At 39.9% G+C, this 26,270-nt stretch overlaps 2 protein-coding genes across 7 annotated transcripts in view; one reads left to right on the plus strand and one right to left on the minus strand.

The window, feature by feature from the left end:
* The window catches only part of PUS10 (pseudouridine synthase 10), a 39,281-nt gene extending 21,968 nt beyond the window's left edge, over positions 1 to 17,313 (minus strand). For 2 of the 6 annotated variants that reach the window (XR_012651587.1, XM_075035403.1), the window contains exons 1-7: positions 17,193 to 17,313; positions 15,433 to 15,569; positions 13,037 to 13,303; positions 11,295 to 11,381; positions 4,814 to 4,848; positions 2,854 to 2,965; positions 1,093 to 1,154 (exon numbers count right to left, since the gene is read on the minus strand). Coding sequence is in view for 5 of the 6 variants with exons in the window: in XM_075035403.1 (XP_074891504.1) it covers positions 1,093 to 1,154; positions 2,854 to 2,965; positions 4,814 to 4,848; positions 11,295 to 11,381; positions 13,037 to 13,303; positions 15,433 to 15,569; positions 17,193 to 17,292 (800 nt within the window). In the remaining variant the exon portion in view is untranslated. The other 4 variants (XM_075035404.1, XM_075035405.1, XM_075035406.1 and 1 more) reach the window with 4 other exon arrangements.
* Positions 17,314 to 17,399: 86 nt separating this feature from the next.
* PEX13 (peroxisomal biogenesis factor 13) lies at positions 17,400 to 25,426 on the plus strand. The gene is made up of 4 exons (XM_075035408.1): positions 17,400 to 17,539; positions 19,699 to 20,396; positions 20,800 to 20,925; positions 21,468 to 25,426. The coding sequence occupies exons 1-4, from the start codon at positions 17,466 to 17,468 to the stop codon at positions 21,761 to 21,763; spliced, it is 1,194 nt and encodes a 397-aa protein (XP_074891509.1). The 5' UTR covers positions 17,400 to 17,465; the 3' UTR covers positions 21,764 to 25,426.
* The last annotated feature ends 844 nt before the right edge of the window (positions 25,427 to 26,270 follow it).

The raw sequence follows: 26,270 nt of genomic DNA on the forward strand, positions 1-26,270 counted from the left end.
ATAAATAAGAACAAAAGGGTGCAGGATCCAGAAACACTTGCGTTTTTACAGGATTGCAGGTACCATTATTTAGAATTGTAGTTTGGCCCTACTACTTTCTCCCCCTTTTGCCCAGTCTTGAAGAAGCTGGAAAGGAAAGATGTTCAGCAAACACTGGTAGTCAGTTCTTATTAATACCTGGTCTGTCACCTAGCATGTGTTCCCTCATCCCCCACCCCAAGACAAATGAAAGATGCAGTTGTTGAAAACCAAGAAGGTAGCAGATTCGGCATTCAAACAAAGATCACAAATTGCAAGAAGGGGTAAAATCAGGGAAATATATAAAGACTGCAAAGGAAATCTTTAGTCTCAAGAGATTAATTCACCATGCAACAGCGAAGTCTATGCCAAGCCTCTTTCTATGCTAAGATTTAACTTGCAGTAGGAGCACAAGTGATGAAACTGAGTGAAACTGAAGTTTTCCAGGAAGCATCAGCAAACAGGAAGAGTGAACCTAATTATCCAGAATATACTACAGCTAGATTTTGAGAAATCAGATTAAATGGCAGCTAAATTCACAGAAATATTTTGCTTCTTTATGTATAGCAGATGCCCTACTGGGCCAGGCCAAAAACTACGTGTAGTGGCCAGGGAACTTCTTTTTGGTTTAAACAACCAGCAAAGTTGGATTAACTCACTTAAAAGTCTTCCCTCCCATCCATGTCTCCTATATGAGCAGGAAAACCGAGGCATGACCTCAGAAGATTCCCCCACCTGCAACTATATGGTTTGAATTCATTTTTTAAAATGATACAGCTATATTGAAGAGGGTAATGACTTTGAAAAGGGCTGAAATTGAACAACTTATCTGAATGTTCTCCATCCAGTTCAAATAAAAATTCTGGACAATTTTGTTTATTGGGTTTAAAGCACAGAATTAACCAGAGATGGTGTAACTTTAAGCTCTGCAACTATATCTGAATATAAGGAAGTTTAGATGCAGGCCCCATTCTAGTTTATAAACACTGCATATTCTCATCTGTAGCAGATCCAAACCAACAATGTTGCGCAATATTTAGATAAAGATCTTTTGTTATTTATATAGAAACTTACAGGAAATGGCACTCCTCGTCTGTTTCTGGGTGAGCAAAGACCACGCTAACTTCAAACAAACTCTAATTAAAAAAAAAAGGAAGAAGAAGGTAATAGTTCTTTAAACAAACAGGGAGGATATTCTCAAGCATCCTTAATGTAGTATTAGGAAAACAGTAAAGAAGTAGACAAAAGAGAAAGTAACCCAGTTATTCTACAACATCATCTAAAGACATTAAAATGTGTGCCATAATAGCATTTGCATTTCTGAAGTAACCAAAGATTATCTGAGTGCACTTCAAAAACATGAGTGACCTACACATCATAGATACCGGCCCCATTTTGCACAGGGGGAACTGAGTCAGAGACAGCGTATGCTCAAAGCCTATTACGGTCACTAAACTTCACAAACCTTCTGGGAGAGCAGCACACAGCGTGGAATAAAGATAAAAACCCTGTAGTAGTCACCACTGTAAAATTTTGTCAGGGGCTTCGTTTGCAATGACTGGATGGCCTTGGGGCAAAGAAAGGCAACATGTCCTAGTGGATTGACAGCTAGACCAGAAACTCTAGTGTAATCTCAGTTCTACCCCCAATTCCCTCTTTGGCCTTGGGCAAACAACACTCATTACTTCTGTTATTCAGATACCAGAACACCTCAAGAGGGCTATTGAAAAGATTGGCTAATATTCAAGTGCCTTGTAGATAAAAAGCACTAGACAAGTAACTTTTATGGTACAATGATGTCTGGAGTGGCTCAGTGCCTAAGTGTTGTAGAGCTTTTGCTAACTTGGTATCTAAGAAGTTTGTTTCTTCTTGGATCATCTTCAGGGTAACTGAGTGTTTCTTTCTTCACTAAGACAAAAGGCATGCTTTTGATTAGCACTCCTGGGAAAAGACAATCTGTAATTATTATGGAAGCTGACAAATCAACGTAAAGACTAAGTGAGTCTAGTCCTGGGGTCAGTCCTACGGCTGATGACAAGTAAAAACTGCAGACTGTCTTGTCCTCAGCAGGAATTTTTGCTGTGTTTGCAGAAATTTTACATTCAAGATGATGGTGTTTCTGAATTTGTCTGGCAACATCTGAATTTCATGTTCAGTCAATGTAATTCAGAAACATTTTAAGAATGTTAGTCAGAATCTGGAAGTTGAAAACAGGGTTTGAAAAAACATGTCTATTGCCTACTTACAGGTATTGCAGGTTCAAACATGTCTATCTCTAGCATTCATTAAAGTGAACAAGGACCAGTCTTTCCTCTTTCTATATATTTCAGAAATATATTTTATCCATAGAATTTAACATGCTAACAACCTGAACAATTCATCTCACGCAGCAGTAACAGTGTTGACAGTAACAGGAGAGCAAAGAAGGAATGTGTGGGTGAGCATTCCTTACCCTCTGGAAAACAGAGATCCTGGAAAATGAGAAAACCAAAAAAGTCTTAATGATAAAAGGAGGATGGCAGCCCAAGAGCAAGAGATTTAGCAAAAGACTACAATGGTTTCAGGAGATGCAGTGATCTATGTGTACAAAAATGAAGATTGGACCCCTCAGTATTGAGACTTGGAGATCTCCAGCTAAAAGAGCTTCCCCCCTGCTTCTCCCTACAGCGAATATAAGAGCAGTGCAACTTGTTTATCTCTTAATGAGGGGAAAAAAAAGTATATATGTTTTTTTCCCCTCATACATATAAGTGTATAAATATACGTATACACAAATACATATAAAAAAAGGAAAAAAAAAGAGAGAAAAAAAGCTTTTTCTTATTTATACGACACCTTTCCATCAGCAGGAACACCCAATTCCTCTGACAACTGGGGATGAATAATCCACTTATAAGCTTCTTTCAGCTGAACAATGTCATCCTTTGCCAAGGAAAGGCCCAGATTTCTGAATCACAAAGAAATAATAACTTGTACAGGGGTCTGTCAAAGATAGATACATGACATATAATATTTCAAGACAAGCTTAAGTAACTAGTGCCAGGTAAACAAGCAATGCATGAATAAAAAAGGACAAAAGTACTAAGCATACAGACCATGGCATGAAAGAATGAAAGGCTGTTCCAAGACCTCCTATAACAGCACTGAATCTTTGTATTGAATTAACAAACAAAGTGTTGAGGAAACATTAAGGCTAGACTAGGATTGCAATTAAGATGCTTCCCAATAAACACATAAGAGTTTGGCAGGGAGTAACTAAAGGTATTTGAGCTACAGTCAGCTCAAGCACAGGTAGGACTATGTTGCCTCCTCCCTCCCTGCCTCTGGCCTTGCATTCCTGCCAGCACTTGCACACTGACACTATACAGCATGGGAAGTAATACCAGTCCATTGATCCCATTTAAAGCAAACCCTAATCCACCAAAAAATAAGTTTTGTTTTTCAGCCACCTCAGTGAGGTGATCAGGTCTCCCAGTGGTCGCATAAGCACTTACGTTAACGCAAGAAAGACAGAAGGTACAAGCAGATGGAGGCAAGATCCTTCTGATAGTAGATCAACATATAGTTCAGCTTAAGTAAACTGAGTATCTGGATCCTGCAGGGCAGCACCTGTGCTACTTGCTAAGGAGCCTCCTGTACAGCTTCCACCCTAAGCAATATCTTGTTTTGCCCTGTTTCTATTTGCCAGTGGTTTTTTTTCACTAACATTTAAATATAGATTCTTTTTTTTCCTGTGTAAAAGAACATGCACTGAGGAAACTCATGCCATAGCTTCATGGTAGATCAAAAGTTGCAAAAGTCTTTCCAGAGCCTACCTGGAGAAGAGCTGAGAAAGACAGATGCACAAAAATTCTTTGTTTAAAAAAGCAAAGAATCAAGCATTTAAATTGATTTCAGAACACTGAGGTACAAAAAAGAAGAGTCAAAACTAACTTGCAGCCACAGCACTAGTATCTTTCTCGCTACACTACTGACTCTTCACCATCTTCACCATTATCTGACTAACAATTTTCAGTTACTATTAATGTAAGCTAAACCTGATATGGTGGCAAAATGCAGAGGTCTGTATTTCATTATGTCTGCCATGTACAAGAGGATTCTGGCTCACAGATGGCATCATGGCACCTCTCAGGACCATTAAGTTAACTCAAAGCTGTACAGTTGGACAGACAGCCTCCAAGTTGAAACACCATGTGCTAGCTATAATCACACCATGAGGCAAAAGAGATAAGAAACCCCCAAAAAGGTCAAACCAGGTCAAAAAAAAAAAAAACCAAACCCCCACAAAAAACAGCTGCCATCTTATCCTCTGTAAGCATCAAGTAAAGTGGACAACTGGACAGGACTATAAAATCAACTTCTGGCCTGCTCAACATTTAGAGACAAATGGGGTCTACATAAAAGAGTTCTTGTCAGACAGACAGCAAGAGCTATGGACAATAAAAAATAATAATAATAAAAAAAAAAATTATAGCACATCCCAATTCTGAATTTCCTTATGCTTAGTTTTAAAGGTACAAAGTAAGTTAAAATCTTGGCCAAGGACATAGGAAGTGAGCCTACATATTCCACAACTGTTAGCAGTATATGAAAGGAACAGTCTTGACTTCAAAAACACAGCCTTAATTGCTTGGTTACAATTTTTTCTTAACATCTCAGCAGGTCCACTGCATTAAGTGGTTTCTCATTTCTGCTATGCTGGAAAAAAGTTATAGTAAGAGTATCTCTCCTTTCTCTAAATCTGGAGAACTCTCTAATAGAGGTGGTATGAGGGTTGCCAAAAGAAATTACTCACCCCATTTCCTGTTTTACCAGCAGCCAAGCAGCACGCTATAGGTCACCAGCCATGCCCAGGAAGAAGAGAGAAAAAGAAAAAAAAAAAAAAAAAAAAAAGGGCAAGTGAAATTAAGGCTCAAAACTCCCAACAATCTGAGACACTGTTAGCAGAAGGAAAAATGTTTTAAAAACTCAGGACAAAAAGGAAGCATTAGGATTTTAATTTAGCTTTTGCTTTAGAAGCAGAAAGATAGAATTGGTGTTTGTTTTTATTTGTAAGACATCACTTTGCAATTCACCTCAAATCCTATCTGGCTTTAAAAAAAGACTGGACTGCATTAAACACACTTTGAAACTGGCTATTAATGCTATAACTAGAAAAAGACTCTGACAGCCTAAGTCAAGTGCAACTAGCAGTTATCTACAGAGAAATAAAAAAAAAAGTGTCTAAATGCATGGTATATGAAAACTGATTCAACACATAAATTAAAAAAAAAATCAAATTCAGTTACCATCCATTATAAAAAACATGACATAAAAGACATACTTGGTCTTATGGTAATCACGAACCTTTTCCCTGAGAACTGCCCCCTTATTTAAAGCACACCACTTAGTTTACGAGACATGGACTGAATGTGAGAAAGCTGAGGACCAGAAGGAATAATTCTAGAAATCAGAGGGAGCTTTTAGTACCAATGCTCGAGTTCACTAACAGTTATCACACAGCATACATGGGAATGGCTGGAAGATGTGATCTGAGAACCATGGGCAGATTCAACCTTGAATTCTCCTTTTTCATTTCCCAATTGTCCCTCTGTTGCTCTGTGCAGATTCTCCGTGAATACCACCTTCTGCAGCTCCTGATACACTTCTGTCCATATGTGACCACAGGATAATTCAGGGACCTCAGGAGGTCTCTATCCAACCTTGTCCTTATAGCAGGATCTGCTATGAAATCAGACAAGGTTGCTCAGGGCTCTATCCAAGTGAGTTCTTGACATGTCCAGTAATGGAGACTGCACCACCTCTTTGGACAACCTGCTCTAATGCTTGATTGTCCTCAATCTGTGCATTGTAAATACTTCCTCAAACTGTACTCCTCTCCTCTAGCACCCTTATATAAGTAAAGAAACATAATGTAGCAGGCCCCTTAGATGTGACACTGCCCAGGAAAGACCTATCACTTAGGTGTCCCAGCCAACAAATGGAAATCAGCAGTAGAAGAATTAACAATGCTTATAACAAAGGTCAAAAGCAGAATTAAAATTACCAGTGGTATGAAAGGACAATAGAAAAATACAAAAGTAAGCACAAAGGAGCAACATCCATCGGATCAGTGCAACACAAACAGACTTGAACAAATTTTAAAACTATCATGAAATTGAAGACTTCCAAACAACATTGCTTATGCCCAAAGCTTCCAAAAGCATCTCTTTCCCAAACTCTGCTCTAGAGAGCCAAATATTTTAGAGGTGCGTCTCTTTGCAGTCTCACTCACTTTTCTTTGTACTGACATATTGATTCTACAAAATGATCTATTACTTCAGTGTAGTAATTGTTCAGCACTTTAGTCTTTAAATTTTGCCTCTGCGTGGGCCAAGAGTGACTGCCATTCTCCACACCACAATGAAGACATACCTTACTAAAATTAAGTGCATTGCCACTAACCAGAATTTTAACTGTGACCCCAAATGGCCTTTCTATTAGGTCTTTAATTAAATGGAAAAAAAAGTGATGTTGGACACAGTTATTCAGACGACCGTACAATGTTTCCATTTCAACCCAATGCCTATCAGTACAAAAGCAATTAATAAGAACACCACCCCCACCCCCCCAATTCCTACAACGAAGCAACAACAATAACATTTTCAGTTCTTCCTCTACAACAACAACAACAAACATTAAGACTGGCAGGATACCACTTAACTGGTATCCTTAATAGAACCTGTAATGTCAATACACAGTCTGGACACCCAGTCTCACCATCCCCACTGAAGATGAATTGCAAAAAATCAAGTTGTTTGGCTTGAAGCAACTACAATGTAAATATCAGAATTAATCGTTTTCAATCTGTGGACTACAGACTACTAGGAAATTGTCAGAGAAAGGTGACTCCATACGCTTGTCATACAACCATATACACATATACAATGTCCAGAAAAGTTGGTATCTCAAAATCAGTGAACTCCACTGGTTCAAATTCTTCACAATTTTAAATCCCTTCCCTGTCTTTCACTCTTCATATATGGTGCTTTAAGAATCCCCCCCCTCCCAAACCCTGTTGAAAGAATTACTGTCTATTGTCAAGGAAATAATTCTAATAAGGAGGTTTGAAAACATGTATCAAATTTAAAAGGAGCAGACCCAAGATCACATCATCTTTTCATTGATATCAAAAGGAACCCCACCATAGATCTCTTTTACATGCTAATAGAGGAACTCAATCAAAAAAAAGTCTATTATCCTTCCTTTGGTACATCTAAAAGAATGAGGGAATCCTAAAAACAATGCTAGAAATATTGAAGGGAGAGGACACAAACTTTGTTAGATACATGATATACAAAACTGCATGCTACTGAACAAAATAAATATAGTATTGATGGAATACTGTTTACTCAAATTCACTGTGATTCATTATCCTGCATAAGTAGACAGTAAAAGACTGCTTCACAAAACACCATGAAGTATATTGTAATCGTGTTTGCATAATAACCCAGATAAAATCATAAAGAAAAAGTTTCCAACTGAAATTCCTTGAACATAATTCTGAATTAGAGAATATGACAACCATAGAACTGGGTCTAGAAATCTGCACTTGACAAATGCCAATTTAAAAAATTTCACATGCCTTGATTTAAAGCACATGTAGGTTTGGTACTCAGTCAGGTGGCTAATCTCACTCCTTTCCCCTGTTTTATAGGGGTACGATTACAAAATAGAGAAAACCGCATGTGAGTAGCTATGCTAAAATGAGACCCCGGGTCAAATTTCATCTCCTCTCTCCTGACTTCAAAACTGAAAGAGAATTAAAGAAATTACTTTTCCCCTTCAATTAAGAGGAAGCAATAGAGTAGGGTACTGTGAGCACAGAAGCCAAAAGATCCCAAATTCCAAATCACATTCAACCACCAAGCCAGCCAAACTCCTCTACTCCTATGCCTTCATTCCCCTGCTCCACTCTCTCCCAGCTGTATGTGAAGCAGGGGATCAGATCCCTCTACTTCATAATTACTTTATGTTTCTGAAGTGGTTTGAAAATGAAAAATGCTCATTACAGATCTCAAGCCTGCAGGGCAATGCTTAACAGCAAATATATTTCTGAAATACACTGGCTCAGGCACTATATTGATTACAAGCTGCAGGATATTATTCTAATGCTATCTGAGGGATCACAGTGGCAACAGTTGAAATACCATGTGCAATCCCAGCCACACCATTAGAAAAGGGCTTCAAGATGGGGAATTCCATGATGAGGTATACACAGTCCTACAGGGAGTAATGACTACAGATGCTATTTGCATCAATGTCCTTGTAGGAGGTACCAGGATGATGGATCACAACTGAGACTACAGACATAGCTAACAGTCACCCTTTTGAAGGGCATGACTCACTTCATATTCTAATACAGTTGTCTGACATAAACTTGGGACTCTTGTATTTATGATTTATTTTAATCAAATATCCTTCTTGTGCAAAGAGGTGATAGCTTCTTTGCATTACAGATACAAATACTATGCAAATGTAAATTTTATGTCCCACTCTTCTTCAGCTCCTATCATACGTTTTAGAGTTGGCAGGATGACAACTGTCATAATTAAATTAGTTGAAGGTAATATTAAAAGGCAGTTTCTGATTTTTTGTTAAAAGGAAGTCAGAAAATCTGTGTGTCATACAAAAGGTCAATGGGAGGGAGGCTGTCTTTGGGGTGTCCTTTTATGATAAAATTACATATGTTCTCGTACAGTGCAGTTCAAAGGTTTAAAAGCAGAATTTAACAAAAGACCTCTTTTCAACACAAAGCATTTTGAGATATTTGAGATATTCTGACTTTATATTACTTTCTGCTTTTCTGTAATTGTAAAACTGGAACTGTTTTTTACCAATTTGCTGAAGTGATAAAGGGATAGGTGGTAAATAAACCCCCATGATTTTAAAGAGGTTCTTTCTTCACCATCACCCATTTTCACCACTTCAGTTAGAGCACAGCTACACAAACAGCTGGTTTAGCATTTGGCAAGACTGAAGGGATGGAATAGAAGGGACAGCAGGAACTTCCTAATGCAGACCTGCTCCCAGACAAACTGAAACTGTTTCCAAGGAGAACAAATCTGGTTTTGGAGCTTCCTACTCACTCATCTCACTCCACCTATTCATTTCTGGACCCACACCACAACTTGTATTCCCTTGGTTGTACCAAGCACTTTAGTATTGTTTGTTTGCTTGAACATAGCAACAAGATACCTTGAATGAAGCAGATGGACAGGTTAAAAATTACATCTCATCCTTTTTATCACACTAATAATTTATTGCACTTAGAAGACAAAGCTGTTGTAAAGTAATAAATCTGGGTTTCTAGCAACTGCATTTGCCAAGTCAGTTTTCCCAGTCCACACAGTCTCAGTGTACCACCAACATTTCAATCAGCAAGAGGAACTCTCTAAAGCAAACTATTATTTTTTGCTTCCAGTTACAGCCAAGGCTGCCTCAAAAGCAGACACACTTGCCCTGCTTGTTCAGATTAGTGCAAGAATGTCAGTGAGCTAGAACTGCAATGCAACAACACCCTCTACCGAGGCATTCTGGCAAAGACCCACAAGGAGGGTGAGGAAGAACAGCAGCATCAAATTCTTCTTTCCTCGCCTCCATCGTTATATAGCTATGCTATGGGGAAAAAAAAAAAAAAAAAAAAAAAAAAGAGGTTATTTTTAAGCTAGATAAACTATAGCTGTCAAGCTAAAGATGCATAATGGAAATGTATTAAGAACTTGATTAAGAACCTGGTAACTTGGGAAGTGCAGGTGGGACTCTAGCTGAAAGATTCTGTGCATCACTGTTTTTCGCTCATTGAGGCTATAATGAATAGAGTAAGGGAGGTCTCAGTAATGACTAGCAAAGGTAGACTGAAAATGGAAAAGACCTGATCAATAGTACCCTAAAAATAAAAAGGCTCTTCTTTTTTTAAACACCTAAGCTTACACCGGGCATAAAGTTGGAGTAAGTCTGACCTACATTTGGAGTTTTACAGAGCATCATGGGCACACAAGCATGCATCCATATACTCACCTAGCCTGAAAGTGTTTTTTTGACATATCTCATGTTTTGGATGACCATAAAATCAAATGGGAATAAGGGCAGTTCATGCAGCCAGAAAGCACAAAGCAATTTGTTCTGGTATTATTTTATCAGATACAGTGGCAGCTGAGGCAAACACACCAACTATGCTCAATTTCAGATGGGAAGTAGAGAATCTTATGTTCAAGAAGTCTTAGAAGTAGAATATGTCAGCACAATGCAGCTATTACACTGGCATTTGCCTGAGATGCCAGAAGTAACAGGACAAAATCAACACTAAAAGTGTAGTAGATTATTTAACAATCAAACTGCGTGGGATGAGAATAGACCTAACCACAGGTTTATATATTAATCCAAGACCACCTCCACTTCTTTCTGCCATGCTCACTGAAGCTTCTACTACATCTTACCACAGCAGGCAGCTATTGTAAAGATTTACACATTGCCCTTCAGAATAGTATTTTTGCATCGCTTTATATCAGAAAGCAGGGGAACACAGTAAAACACCTCACAAGTAAGCAAAAATTGTTGCTTTACTGATCAAGTTATACTACACTTAGTATTCTCCCTCAATTAAAAAAAAATATTACCAGGGTTATACACTCCTCCATATTATCACTATCCTCTGTAATTAAATGTCTGAAATGTAAACAATTTAAGTTTGATTAAAATTGCCATAAAAATCAGTAGTTTTACAACTGCTATAAACCATAGTTTTACAAATCTATAGACTTTCAACAATGCCCAAGACAGGTGACTATTAAAATGCGTATTTTCACATCATTTAAAATTCTGAACAGTTAAAGAGTTCATCTTCAAATTCCTTCATTTGTATTCTGCACTCCCAATTATCATTTATTTCAGGGAAGGCACCAGCTGTGCAGTTCCTTCTCTGAGAAGATCCACAAAGCAGAGCTGGCATCTGTACCAAAGGGAACAATACACTGAGGGTTTAAAGAAACTCCTTTTAGATTTTCAGATGTAAAGTAACTCCTGGGCTAACTGAAAACTGAAGTGACTCAGACACTTCATTAATTAAAATAATACTCACCAAAAAGGAAGGGGAGAGCAGACTTCACTTCTAGCATGTGTTTGTGTTTTTTTAAAACAATAGCAATTAAAAATCAAACCACCTCCAGCTTGTACATTCCACAGTTACTTTCTTTAATATGCATTTAAGTTATGAAGAAATATCTGTAAACACTTACCTCCCTAACAGACAGCTGTGGGGGTAGCGACATAGAAAATACAAAACTAGTGAACTGGTAGTCAGCGGAATTAACCTTTTGGCACACCTGTAAGAGAAAGATTTTTTAATGTTAAACCACAGCAATGGAACTGAGTCGATAATCTTTTGCCATATTCTTTATTCTAGCATAATCACTGTAAATCCATGTTAATACACATTCAGATAGATGCCAAACATACAAACCAGAGTAATCCCTAATATCTTATTGAAATACAAGCTTTTTTGTTCTGTTAAAAAAAAAGTTACAAATAAACTGTACACTTATTGCTATGAAACAACCAAACTCATTGTTTTAAGGCTAAGACCAATTGCATATCTTAGTGCAATGAATTACACCACAGTGACCAAAGGCTAGAACAGCTGACTCAGAATGTCTTTCTTCCTGGCAGTGATACAATTCTATGCCAATAAAAATGTTTAAGATCCCTGGATAAGACAGGAACAAACAGGTATCCACAGTATTAATTCATACTCACTCTTCATTGTAAAAAATCATGTTTATCACTGGAAATACAGTAAAAACCCAAACACACATCAAACATTTTGAAGTAGCCTAGCGAGAGCTGATGGCCAGATGTCCCTACTGGAAGTAAGCTTAAACACACACGGAGAAGTCATCCAAAAGGGGAGTGATTTTAGTGAGCGTTAAAGACAAATTCTGAGCCTTCAAGGTGAAATCGACATCTCAGATAAGGAAATTTCCTTATAAAATAATCAGGTTTTGTTGTGCCTTAACAAATGCTGTCAGATTTGCCATTGCGACTCAAGAGAGTAACTCCGAAACAAGTCTTAGAAGTGGATTCAGTAAAAGTATATATACTCTGCCAATGGAAACAAAAAAGAAACACCATGCACTGCAACAACAGAAACTATATACTACGCTTTCTGTTTAGTCCCATTTTTAGATATATTCATACTATTAAACAAAATTTTTTCTATTAAAACTCTATTAAACATCTCAAATGCAAGTGGGATTTTTCTAGCCTTTTTCAGTTTGTCACATAAGCAATTTTACTCCTCAGAGATGATGTTTGCAACAGTCATTATGCCCATATTCTCTCCTAACTCATATTTTCTCCATTATCTACAATCTGTTGTATCACCAAAACATTTTGTTCCTCTGTGGCTTTCTAAATAGTAGTACATTGTAAAGACAGACTCATGCTATATTAGGAACATGTAGTTAAGCTGAAGAGCACAGCAGTTGATGTCTCCTCATCTGCCTTTCACACAAAAAAAGTGAAGAGAGGTCACCATTTAGAGTGAGGTTTTCCTTGTAATCTAAGCAGCTGAACCTCAAGTTATCTCCTAAATTCATGTAACCATGCATCTGTTAAGTCCTTTTCTTAGGAAAATGTGTGCCTGCATTCCTGCAGTCATTCCATTGCACCTGCATTGCTATTTTTTAAAAAAAGCTACACTATGACAAGGCCTGGGTAAAATATGGTCACACCGACAAGTTTTCTGTCCTAGCTGCACAGGAGGTACACAGACACTGTCCGTGAGCAGTACGAAGCTGAATGGCGCCACCTACATTTCAAATATTCAAAATAGGTAAATGTTTCCGGTTGTTTTCCAGTGTCTTTCTCTCAATTCTTTAACTGCATGGTGTTTTTAATTGCCAGCTCTATACTGTAGGTCCCAACACACAAAAGCTCCAGAAAAAGTACACAGAAAGACTAAGAACAGGTATTTATTTACCTTTTTAACAAAGTCAACCTCGCAGAACTCCTGAAGAACTCCCAAACACACGTTGCAAACCTTCACAGCCAAGTTCTCCACTGCAGTATCTTCATTGTTAAAAGAAGGAATCTGCTGGAGTCCTCCATTGTGGTTCACATCATCAGGCCCTTCTTCTGTGTGTTCAAGTCTGATTCTCTTACAAGGTGGATCAACTACGTCAAAACAAACTGTATCTTCTTTTTCTTGCCTTTTTTTCAAAAATTCTTTTAAATCCTTCATCAAATCCTAACACAAGCAGAGGAATTATACTGTTGTTGGTTTTTTTCTCTTTTCTCCAATGCCGTAACAAGCACTTATAAACACAATTCTAAAAGGTAGTACTAACCATTCCAGTTTAGCTTTAGCGTATGTAATTAATAACTTGGAATTTCTACACAATTAAAAAGCTCCAAGCTGTATTTCTCTCAAAACATTATCCAGGGAAATTGAATTTTGCTGAACAGACTTGTTTATCATCCAAGAAGAGTGAAAACATTTTACAGATCTGACTTGCAGAAATGCATTTATCTTTGGCCCTATCACTATTCAATGAAAACAGATGTTTATTGCCTTTTTGTTTGTCATTATGTTAGCATTTAATCCCTCCAACTCCATTAGCCCAGATGACTAGGAAGAGAGTTGGCTAGTATAGTATGAGAAGAAAATGAAAGCAGATACAGGTGAGAGTGAAATTAAATATACAGAGGAAGAACTTCATATAAAGAGCAAAGCCTACAAAAAATTAAAGGATGTGCTGGTAAGGAGAGAGAATTACCTGCATGTCTCTGAATTTTAGGAAGGATGAGAGGTAGAGGCAAGACATAGTTCCAAAAGAAAAATTTATTAAAAGGTCTTCAGTAACTAAGCAGTTACTGTGTTGTTGCAACTCAGAGGAAAACTACGTAGAGATGCAGAAGAATAAAAAATGTCATACAGAATGAACACTTCTCAAATGATGGAAAATGGAAAAGGATAAAAAAGAAAGATGTTAAAAATGAATTCTGGAGAGCCTAAACTTAAATGAAGGTGAAAAAATCAAAGCAGACACCAGAAGATGCAAGCATAAAGACAAGGGATGAGACCAGGTAAACAGAGATGTTTATTTGGCCTACACAATGAGAGAGGTCTCAAAGAACAAATATGGAGGAGGAGCAAATAGCCAAAACCAAGTTGAGGAGTATCAAACAGAAGAACAAAGGCAAGAATGATTGTGCACAGCTAGGAAAAATTTGAGAAAGACTCAATTTCAGCACTAAGGTCAGCTAAAAAGGACGCCTAATAACACTGTTTGACTGATTGAAAAAGGAAGATTTATCTTTAACCTGTGCTCCGCAATTCTTCAGTTACGTCCCCCTACCAATTCTACTGAATGAAGAAGGAAGTATGAGGCAAAAAAGTTTGGAGCATAGATGGTTCCTCCTCTGCATCAGCTGCACTGCCCACAGCCCCTTTACTACTTATTACATTAAAGGAAAAACAACAGAGGGAATAGTCATAGCTGCTGTGCTTCAAAAGTGATAGAGCCATGCTGTGCAGAAGCTAACATGCCCTGTTTTCTGGTGTTTTCAGGGAATACATAGCAACTTTCACAGTCAAACTTAACATTTAACCCACAACAATTGTTATTGTATGATTCTTATAATTTCTCAAAATTGCAGTGTAGCAGCAGTAATTTTTCATAACTCATTTTGCAAAGCGTTTTTGTCCTGGTTTCAGCTGGGATAGAGTTAATTTTCTTCCTAGCAGCTGGTATAGTGCTATGTTTTGGGTTCAGTATGAGAAGAATGTTGATAACACACTGATGTTTTCAGTTGTTGCTCAGTAGTGTTTAGACTAAGTCAAGGATTTTTCAGCTTCTCATGCCCAGCCAGCAAGCAGGCTGGAGGGGCACAAGAAGTCTGGAAGGGACACAGCCAGGGCAGCCGATCCAAACAAGCCAAAGGGATATTCCATACCATGTGACGTCATGCTCAGTATATAAACTGGGGGGAGCTGGCCGGGGGACACTGTGGCTTGGGGATCGGCTGGGTATCGGTCAGCAGGTGGTGAGCAATTGTATTATGCATCACTTGCTTTGTATATTCTATTATTATTACTATCATTTTCCCTTCCTTTTCTGTCCTATTAAACCGCCTTTATCTCAACCCACGAGTTTTACTTTTTTTTTTTTTTAAAAATTCTCACCCCCGTCCCACTGCGGGATGGGGAGTGAGCGAGCAGCTGTGTGGTACTTAGTTGCCAGCTGGGGTTAAAACACGACAGTTTTCCTCTCAGGCAAAGAGCCCAAGAATGCAGCAACCTTCTCCTCCAGGGTAGTGCAAAGAACACTGCATTCATATGTTCACACATTCTAATTAGGAATACAAAGAACAAACCTTGTACGGATGCCTATAAAGTGTCTGTGATCCCACACAGCAGAACCTCAAAATACACCGTGGGCAAGTACCAGTGTTCAGTAACAGCTGAACAATTGGTCTGTCCTTTTCTGTTAATGAAGACATGCTGGATAATTCTAAAATTTAAAAAAGAAAAGAAAAAAGCTTAGAATAAACACAATTCAGCAATAAAAGGACTCACATAACTGCACCATATTTAGAATCACTAGTTGGTTTTTTGTCTTCTAGAAAAAGTTGAGGATACATGTTTGTCTTAAATCAAAGGCACAACAGAACTGGAAGACAAACCCAAAAAGATCACTGACTCAGGGAAAAGCTTCTGTACTTCGTAGAAAAACCTGAAGTTGAGAGTTCTGACAAAGGTATGCTGAGCTTCTGCCCAGCTTTATCTTCAATAAAGTGTATTACGTGACACGTTATTCTTTACTGAATGGAGAAGGAGGGTGGAGCTAAGATATTAAACCAAATGTAAAATGGAAATTCCTTGTAAAATTGCAGCAACTAAAGAAACAATGTGTTAAAATCACAGGAAAAAAAAAGCTCCAAACAACGGATGCCATTCCCTTTTGTCATAAAAAGCCCTAAAGGCAAAGGAAGCCTTTTCTCTCCATCAGCCCCTTCAATTTTTTAAGATTTCTTACTTCCCATCCCAAATATAGGACTTCCATTTTTGTGAGAGATCTCAAAATGCTTTTTTTCCTAAAAGATTATGGCTAATTTGGTTTCCCATCATTCTCTCTGCCCAGAACTTTAGAAAAGACTAATTTCTTTGGCTGAAATTTAATAACAGGATAGAACTCTCAGCATTTTTTAGAAAAATATTGCAAAAGAGAGATTACCAGTGAGGTGCTCACCCTTACTGGCTGTCTAGAAAAGTTTAGGAGGCACATAAGAATAACCACAGTTGTTCAGATCAAAGGTTCAGTCAGTCTACTGTCACCCAAACCGGGGATAAACAGATGCCCCAGGAAAACATATGTGTGTGCAGGGCCTCTGTACCTCTGCCAAGTGCTCTCTGCCCCGTTATTTCTGGTTTGGGGGGTTCCTTTGACCTACTGCAGTTTGCCTGTTGGTAAACCTTAACAGATCTTTCCTCCAATCTTTCTCCAGCGTCTCTTTGAAATTCTTTCGCCTCTACATCCTCTGGCAAGGAACTCCGCAATACCTACTGACAGACAGACCACCTGATCCTGTTTTGGGCTTAGCTCCTGCAGGGCAGCATTTGATGTCCCGCGACTTTTTATATTGCGAGAAGCGGTGTAGAGGCAGGATATATCGGCGTTCTCCACGCCAGCCACGATCTGCGCACCGGTCCCCACGGAGCCGCTTCCCCCGCCGACACGCGGGACGTAAGGCACACGCCACACCGCAGCCCCCGCCCGCCCGCGATGGCGACGAGGCCAGCCCTGACCGGCGCCACGGCCGCGCAACGGGAAGCTCAAGCACCCCCGCTCCCGGCCCGACACCTCAGGTCTCGGGGAGAGGAGGGAGCCCCGTAACCCACCCCCACACGCCAGCGCGCGCCCCCCGGCCGCTAGAGCCGTTACAGCTCCCCTCCCCCCGCCCCTGAGGCGCCTCGCGCGGGCTGAACGGGGCGGGGGAACGGGGACCGCTGAGCACAGGGCCGCCCTCCCCCAGGAGGCCGGAGGCGCCGCAGATAAGCTCCGGGCTCGCTCGCTCGCTCGCTCCCGCCCGCCCCCCGCCCCGCTCCGCCCCGCTCCCCGGGGAGAAACGATCACCTCGCTGCGCCCCTCGGTCCACGCGGGGCCTCGCCCTCCCCCCTTCCCGGGCGGCCAGCGGAGCAGGCACAGACTCGCGCAGCGGCGAGGCAGAGCGCATCGATGGGCCGGCGCGGCGGGAAGCCCTGGCCGAACGGCGGCTGGTGAATAGCTCGGCGCTCCCGTATCATGTCTGCCGGGGCGGGCGGGCGGGCAGGCGGAGGAACGCGGCGGGCCGGGCCGGGCCGGGCCGCGCTGGGCCGGGGGCAGAGCGGGGCCCGCAGCGAGGCGGAGATGGCGTCGCAGCCGCCGCCTCCCAAGCCCTGGGAGAACCGGCGGCTGGCGGGCACCGTGGCGCCGGCCTTCCAGTGAGTGCGTGCGTGCGCGCGCCCGCGCCCACCCCGACCCCGGGTTTCTCCTGCCTGTGGCGGGCTTGGGCGTTCGCCCCCTCAGGGCGGCTGCGCCTCTCCCGCCTTGGCCTTCTCCCCTGAGGCGAGCTCAAAGGTCGGGCCCAGCCGGGCTGTGCCTCCGCGAGCTGGCGGCTGAGCAGAGCTTGAGGGGGTTTGTCGGTTTGGGTGGCCCAGGGGTGGGGTTCCCTGCTGGGGTGGTTTGGGGTCGCTTGCCCTGCTTTGTGGAGGGGTTGTGTGCCGGGCGGGTGGGCCGGCGGGCGCGCGAGCGAGCGAGCGAGGGGTCTCTGGTGGATTCCCCCTTCTCGGTGGGGAGAGGGAGTGAGAGGCTCCTGAAGGGTACTGGTCTCAAACCCTACTTGTGTCTGTAGAAAGCTGCGCGTTTAACTCGGTGAAGGTAAAGCTGTACGTGTTGCCACGAGTGGACAGAGCGCGGGTGTCCGTTCCTGGGGGTTATATAGCTCTCTAAGTGTGCGCGCCTCTGTGGGCATAGAGAAGCTGTGGGTCGTCCCCAGGAACTGGAAAAGATGCATGTGTACGTCTGTCTCAAGTGTGTTAAGCCGGGAGTCTAAGCTTTTCCAGAAAAGCCAACCTGCTCAGGGAGAAGGATGTTGTACAGAATGTGTTTGTAAACGCCTTCCTTTTTATCAGAAATCAAGGAGAGCTTAGTGGTTGAAGATCAGTCTTGTTTTTTATTTGGTGCTAGCGACTGCAATTAGAGGGAGCTGGAACTGGGCAAAAGGTTAGCCCAAGACTAAACAGAAACTTCGCTGCTTTCACTGGAAGCTGAAGCTTGCTGAGCAAGAAATTTGATGTTAATTTTTCTTGGTGGGGTTATCTAGCTCATTTTAAATTGCTTCAAGCAGCTTTAAAGTGAGGTGGCTTAAGTTGACTGTTGGGGAGGGGACTGTAGTGTGACTTAGTAAGTTACAGTACCTCTGTTTTCTGTAATAATTGATTTTTGCTTCTGTTTTTAACTGCTAAGAGAGTTAAAGTCTATAAAGGAAAAAATAAACAGTGTAAAGATATAAATCTTATTCCTTGCTGTGGAAGCCTCTAAGGTTTGCTGAGAGGAAGTTTGTACCCTACCTTCTACAGAAAAAGTACAGCAAGCATGCTTCACACAGAAAGCATTGTAGAAGGAAGCAGCTCCATAGCAATTCAAACTTGACTTTTCATCTGGGTTTTTTTTTCTGTGAATTTAATGGACTAAATAAGTGGCAAGTCATGGGATGAGGCAGTAAACATGGAAATGACAAAAATGTTTTACTTTTAGGATGATAATATGTGATTAGCTTTTTAATGAAACAGCAAAAGTTGGACAGCTGCTTGACAGAATTCAAACACCAGCGTAGTACTTGCAGAGTCTTATTACAAAGGGGGCATAGATAAAATTACTTAAACTTATGGTCATACAAAGGGATAAAAGTTTACTAATTTAAAAACAAATAATTGACTCATAATACCTTTTTCTGCCAACAGTTAACAGTAATAGATTCAATCCCTTGACAGGCTACATAAAGGTAATGAGATAGTTTGGGTAGAGGGGGAAATTGGGGGACCTAAAGCCCTTGCATATGTTGTTGTATAATTACTTGGATTCTCAATTAGGTCACGCCACCCTTTTCTCTAGGGGTGGGTTCAAAAGAGCTCTCAAACTTCCTTCCTGCTGTATCATTGGCTCATTGTATTGAAGATCTGAGAACAAGTATTGGAAATAAAGCTTTTAGGTTGAAAAGTTCATAAATATTCTTGGTAGTGCATATGAGAAGCTTTTGTGTGCAGAAAAATGACCTTGGTGTTATAGCATCAGGTTTGGATCTAGATGTAGCATTTCATGCTTTCTTAGTCAATAAAATACATGTACATAGGGAAGAACTTTCAGCCTATTTCAGACATGCTGCGGTTCCACATTTACATTGAATATTTCATCATGATTCTCCCCCCCCCCCCCCCCCCCGAAAGACCTGTATTTCCTAACTAGAATTTTTACCTCCCACAAATGTTGTGCAATGTACCAAGTGTTTGGCTACACACTGTTGTATTTAGATAGTTAGCCAAGAAATGAAAATATATGAACTTATTTTGAGTACTGATCTTTCTTGTCTGAATTTGTTTAGGTCTGCTGATTTGGTTGACAGCCTGCTGACCAGGCCTGGACAGCCCATAGTTGCACGGATACCTCCACCTATTTTGCCAAGACCATCACAGCAAACGGGAAGCAGTAGTCTGAGCACTTTCAGGCCAGCATATAGTAGTTCTTTTTCACCAGGCTATGGTTCATATGGAACATCTTTTTATGGAAACTATAGTCCTTACAGTTACGGATATGGTGGCTTGGGTTATAACCGCTTTCGTGCAGATGATATTCCTCCCAGCAGGTTTGTTCAGCAGGCTGAAGAGAGCAGCAGAGGTGCATTTCAGTCCATTGAAAGTATTGTGCATGCCTTTGCCTCAGTCAGCATGATGATGGATGCTACCTTTTCAGCCGTGTACAACAGTTTCAGAGCTGTGTTGGATGTAGCCAATCACTTCTCCCGCCTCAAAGTGCACTTCACAAAGGTGTTTTCAGCTTTTGCCTTAGTGAGAACTATAAGATATCTCTACCAACGTCTACAACGATTGCTGGGTCTGCGGAAGAGCTCCGAGAATGAGGATTTGTGGGCTGAAAGTGAGGGGACAGTGGCTCGCGCTGGCCTTGAAGACAAGGTGGCTAACTCCGCAAAATCCTGGCCCATTTTCTTGTTCTTTGCTGTTATAATGGGAGGTCCCTATCTGATTTGGAAACTGCTTTCTACGTACAGTGACGAAGAAACAGGTAAAGATGATCTGTAGCACAAGAGAAGTGCAGCATATGCTATTCCTTTTGTTATCACGTGTATAGCAATTAATCTTATACTAAAGTAATAGAAGTTAATAGATACTGGGGTACAATGCTGAATTTTAGGCACATGACATAAGTAACGGTCTGTTTAAGTAGCCTGTTGTTGAGCTATGATGCAGTTTCATGGTTCTTTTCTATTAGATGTGGCAGCTGGGCGGGGGGAAAGGTATTGGTTGGATTGACTCAACAAATTATGCTTTGTTTGTTACTCCTGTCAGTTCTCTATTGGAAAAGTTTTAGCAAGGAAGTTAACGTGTTTTCTTAATTTTTCTTTAAAAAAACCCACCAAACTTTATCATTCAAAGCAGATAAACTTCTAATGTCTTTTTGGAAACAGTATCTAGTAAATGGGCAAGTGGAGAAGATGATCATGTGGTTGGAAGAGCAGAATATGATTTCAGTGCTCTCTCAGAAGAAGAACTTTCTTTCCGTGCTGGTGACATGCTAAAGTTAGCACCCAAAGGTAAACTTTAGTTTTGTATTTTATTTTCTAATTGCATGTGAAGTAAGTCATGTTGTTAGAGTCTGAAAATGAAAACAAACAAAGAAACCACTTATTTAACCAAACTCCTCATCCACGCTCTTTTTTTTTTTTCCCCCATAAGTTATTACTTGCATTGTAATAAAACTTATTGAGTAGTTTTGTTCAATTTCCCTAAGATATGACACAACCTAAACTTACTCGAGGAGTGCTTTGTGGTTACCCTTGTGGTTACCTTTTCCTCACATGTGCTGCACAACTGTGAAAATATGTAAGGCATTTGCAGTACGGTGGTGTCATCGATTTCAGAACAATCTGCACTTCACAGTACTCTTCAGCTCACCTCACCAATGCAGATCCTAGTCATTTCTCTTGTGAAGTAGTTTGTATTTGGCTTTCATCACAGAGTTATCATCTCTGTGTGATTAGCTGTTGTGTCATCTACCTTCTGGTGTATTTGTGCCTCAACTGCAATATATTTCAAATTGTTTTGTAACTTGATGCGTTTGCCTTTTCTTCTTCAGAACAACAACCCAAAATCCGTGGTTGGCTTTTGGCTAGTTATGATGGCCAAACCACAGGACTTGTGCCAGCTAATTACATCAAAATCCTGGGCAAAAGAAGAGGTAGGAAAAGAGCGGACCTGGAAAGGATTACACAGCAACGGCCAGCCTTTACCAGCACATCTGTTAAAGGATCCACTGCTACTGTGACTTCAGAGGACCAGGAAGCTGCTTTTGATTCTGTTTTTGCTGGAAGTAATAAAGTTCCTGTTGCATCTGACTCCACTGTGGTTAGTGGAGAGAAACAGGAACTCTAATGCACTTTCATCAACAAAGCAACTGAACTGTGCTTTATTGATAAAACTTAGGATTTGTTGAAAATCTGTATTGTAGTGGAACACTGATGGGTCTGTACCAGTTATTGCTGCTACCAACTGGTGAGGGGATGGAGAAATGATTGCTCAAATTTGTAGTATTTATTTTTGACTCACCTAAGGCTGTACATTAGTGATTCTACCCAACAACCTGGCAGCAACTCTAATATCTTGAGACAAGGAGAATTGAGACATTTATAACAAAGCAAACAAACAAACAAAAAAAAACGGGGACTGATGGCCCATTCTTCTTAAGGTGACAAACTGATGGTGAAATCTGGAGGTTAACATCCAGCCTTCATTGGAATGTTGGCTTGACAAGAGGCCTCTTCAATACATGTGCAAAGGGAAGACAGATTTCTGTAAGATGTCCTCCAAAACTGGATGCTGAGGACCATAAAATAGTAATACTCCATTTTTTCCCCCCGAAAAGAGAGGGAATTGCAAGGGGTTTAGGTAACACAATTGAATCATTAGAAGTTCTAAGTTGTTTGCTTTTTGTAAGAAGTAGGGCTTCTGTCATAAAGACCTTAGCTCTTGTGAAAAAGGGACTTGTGAGAAAGGGAGGAGAAATACAGTTTACAAAGGAAGAGCAGTGAGGCTTCAGCAGTAGTTCTAACCGGTTCTCTTTTTGTTTAATGAAAGACCATTAGAATAAAGGGTGTCCTGCAGTCAGGCACTTTCCAGCGCACTTATTGTTATTCCCTTCTGTGGTAAACTAACTTTGCATCACTCCTAGCCATTTTGTGTTGTAGCCTGTTAACTGCCTATCAATAGTCTATCAACTACCATCTGCATCTCAACTTATTTCTGTTCTTTATTGGTTTTATATGAATGTCAAAATATCTATCCTGCCTTTTAGTGCAGTAGGAAAGCATTGGGTTGGGGGAAGTTTAATCCAGTGGCAAAGAAAAAATAACATTTCTTGCTTAATTGTCTCAGCTAAGGTCTTGGAGTTAACTCTTTATGCTGCCTTTCAGGTGGTAAATTTTGCATCTGTCCATGAAATTAGAGGGCTCTGGTTTCTAAAAAGCCATAAAAACATTAAGACTGTTCAAAGTATTTAGTATTTTCTTCATGTTGGTGTTTGAGAATTCTGTATTGAAATGCTGGTTTGGTTTGGGTTTTTTTTTTTTTAATGAAGCAAAGATAATTAAAACTTTTTTCCTTGTAGTACATATGTATAACATGTTGAGCTTCTGAAGGTTAGAGCAATGGATAAAATAACTAAAGCTTGTCCTAATCATTGAAATAGCTTTTCTTTTTTATTTTAAAGGTACTCAAAAGTATTACTAAAAGTAGGCCACGTGCCTTTGCTTAATTGATCCAGTGTTTTCAGTTTGACTGTTTCTACAGAAATCTTCAACACCCGTAATGTGTTAGCAGAGCTTTCAGTATTTATACTTCAGTTGCATTTGCTGGCCTTGAGATCTTAGAATTCTGTTCACCACAACAGAACTCTGACAAGAAAAATTGATGTGAGCACAGTTTTATTGAGGTAGAGTGGCTGAAAAGGTGGATATTATGCTGGAACCTTGGATTTTGAAGTAATCTCTGAATGCCTGTTGTTGATAATTAGAGCAAGAATTTAAGTGGTTGCGGTCAGGTATTGGGAGATGGTGCGAAGAACCATTATTTTTACGAGATTGTAGTTAAAGGGCAAATGAGAAACTTGAAACTAGGTTTACTAAGTTTAAAACGGAACACGTTCCTGAGACATTTCCCTGTGTACCAGGGCATTGAAGAAAATTATCTATATTTGGAAATGACATCTGTTATTGAAATAAAAATAGCAAAAAATTCCGAAATAGAAAATATAGAGAGGAAAAAGAGGGGGGTATCAAGTGTACAGTTCTGCTTACAGTGTGTATTCCTGGAGGGAATTAATTTACTGTTGTGAGATCTAATTAATGGACTGTCAGCCTCTCTTGTGTCAGTGACAGATTTCAACCAGAGGAAGGGTCTTTTAAATAAATGAAGAAATAAACCCCAAAGTTTTTGTAGAGTATCCATTCAAGTAGGTTTCTGTCTTCCTACTCAGAACAAGTTGGGAAGACAGTACCATGATGTTTGTTGAAATCTTTAGATCTTACTAATTTTTGGAAAGATGAGTTTAATTTCACTTTCAGGTCATACTGTTTTGAAAACAATTCTTTTAGTGGGAAGCTAGGTTATTAATAACTTAACTGACTTGTCATTATAGTAGTTTGACTTAGTCTACCAATCGCTAACTGTCATATCTGTATCTGCTAAATCTTGACAAGAATTTTGATCCTTTTAATCTTGTGATTAATGGGAAAAGAAGGCTCTGAGGAAATGAAGTTATTTAACTCACAATTAATTGTATGGATTGCAGAAGGATATTAAAATTAATTGAAGTAAAATATATACTGTGCTTTAAGATTTTGATTTTTTTTTTTTAAAGGCACAAACTAGCATCAGGAAAAAATGTGAGTCCTACAATTTCCTTGTCTATGTTTCTGCCCATATGTCAGGCTACAGAAAAAAACATCTAGATGAATGCTGATTGAAAAAGGGAGGCTGGTTGACAGGCTGCTCAAGACTTGCATAACTTTAGAAAGGTGAGAAAGCTAAAAGGAGCAGGTGTGGCTACAACAGGAGTATGTAGAAGAGATCAGAAAAGAAATGCTGTTGAAATATTGCTAAACTTATGCATTAGGCAATTGACTCTTAAGTTCTGTATGTACTAAGTTACCTTTATGTTACTCTTTGGAATGACTTATATACCTGTAGCAGACTTACAAGTCTGTAACAGACTTATGACATTTGTTTATATAAGGCTTTAGTTCAATCTTCAATCTTATTGATATTGTTTAGTATACCAACCATTTTATGCTTGAATACTATCTGAACTAATGAAAGATGCCAGTTTTGGCTGGTTCTCTGGGTGCTAGCAGTATGTGAACATGCACACATTGAAAGCTTTGTTCAGGTTTCTGAATAATAAATTTAAAATACTCTTGGTGTAGTAGAACGTAATAAAATTGTCTGCTTCTTTTGCACAGGTTCAAAAACTCTTCCTTCTGTGGAACTAGACTGCGTCTGAGCTAGCGAGATTGTTTTAGCTTATTTGGTGATCTTGGTGAAATTTGCTAGTGAGGTAATTACAAAGAAAATACAGTTTCTTATAAACCTGGCCTGTTTGCAGTGAAAATTTTCCAGAAGAGGTGCAAACTCGGAAACCAAAACAGTGATTCTCTTGATGCACGATTGTAGAAATAACTTTTGTCAGCAATAGTAGTGGAACGGTACTTATTTTACAAAACATAGATAACACAAAAGCGCATGTTTTTAAGTAGCTCCTTCCAGTTTGTTTTATCCCTGCAGCTGTGGCCATGTGTTGGGATTGGCAAACATTTTTGGCCTGTAGTGGGAGGTAGTAATTGGGTGTGTCTGCAGGTGGTGATATGCTCCCCCCCCACACGCCTTGTGTCTTGGGACCAGTTCTTCTGCAGACCAATTTGAAGTGGGTTTGGGATGATATGTCTGTCTCTTGGATTCTGCGGGCTTTACCAAACACAGCCTTCAAGCAGCTGGATAATGTCTCCTTGAAATAAATGTGTTCGTATAACTGCTTTAACTAGTACCATAGGCATGATGTCAATGCGAGGCACCCCTGTGTCTTTCTTATCTACAGTTTTTAATGCTACTCTGAGATACTAAAGTTCCCAATTTCACAATAGTCATAAAACTATAAGACTCAAGCAAGCAACATAGATCATTTATGCTGTGAAAGGGTATCTTTACAGTTTTTTGGTTTTAGAAATGAAGATACTTTAAATGCAAAAAGCTAGTTCCACTACCTTTGAATTATTGGTAACTGAACAAGCATAGTCTGTAGACTCTCAAATGAGTAAAATTTGAGATACTGATTTTTTTTTTCTGAAATACTGATATTGGTATTTTTTTATTACTTAAGAAAATAAAAAGGAAGGGACTGAACTTCTGCCTAACAGCAGAGGTTAATTAAAACACTATATTGCCAGTTCTCTGACATACCATCATCTTCCATTCATAGTGTAATAAGTTAATGTCATAATAATATGGTAATACTGCAGCATTAGCTTGTTCCATGGATTGCTGTGGGACAGTATGAAATCACGAGTGTTTTCTACTTTAAGTGAAACCCAAAAGAAGCTTTCATACTGACTTAAAGAATTCAAATTTCATATACTTTTCTAGATTGGTGTAATCCTTTTTCTCAACTTTTCTGTGCTTTTTTTGCATTCTCTGTTCTCATTATTTTACTCCAGTGTTTAGGGGTGGGTTTCTGGGAAGAAAACATTTAATATCCGCCTGGCCATGATTATCTCGGTGATTCTTGCCAAAATACCAAGGAGGAACAGAAGCTACACAGCATGATACAGTCAGAAAGAAGAATGTGATGGGGGGGGGGGGGATTATTATATGTTGCATGTAGGAAAAGGGG

This window comes from Buteo buteo, chromosome 9, assembly GCF_964188355.1.
Source record: "Buteo buteo chromosome 9, bButBut1.hap1.1, whole genome shotgun sequence".
NCBI classification, from domain to species: Eukaryota; Metazoa; Chordata; class Aves; order Accipitriformes; family Accipitridae; genus Buteo; species Buteo buteo.

What these genes read in the sequence shown, in the direction of transcription:
- PEX13 (XM_075035408.1), top strand. Translation starts at nt 17,466, where the DNA reads ATGGCGTCGCAGCCGCCGCCTCCCAAGCCCTGGGAGAACCGGCGGCTG. An exon ending in ACCGTGGCGCCGGCCTTCCA is followed by an intron (nt 17,540 to 19,698) that starts GTGAGTGCGTGC and finishes GAATTTGTTTAG; the next exon opens with GTCTGCTGATTTGGTTGACA. An exon ending in GCTAAAGTTAGCACCCAAAG is followed by an intron (nt 20,926 to 21,467) that starts GTAAACTTTAGT and finishes TTTCTTCTTCAG; the next exon opens with AACAACAACCCAAAATCCGT.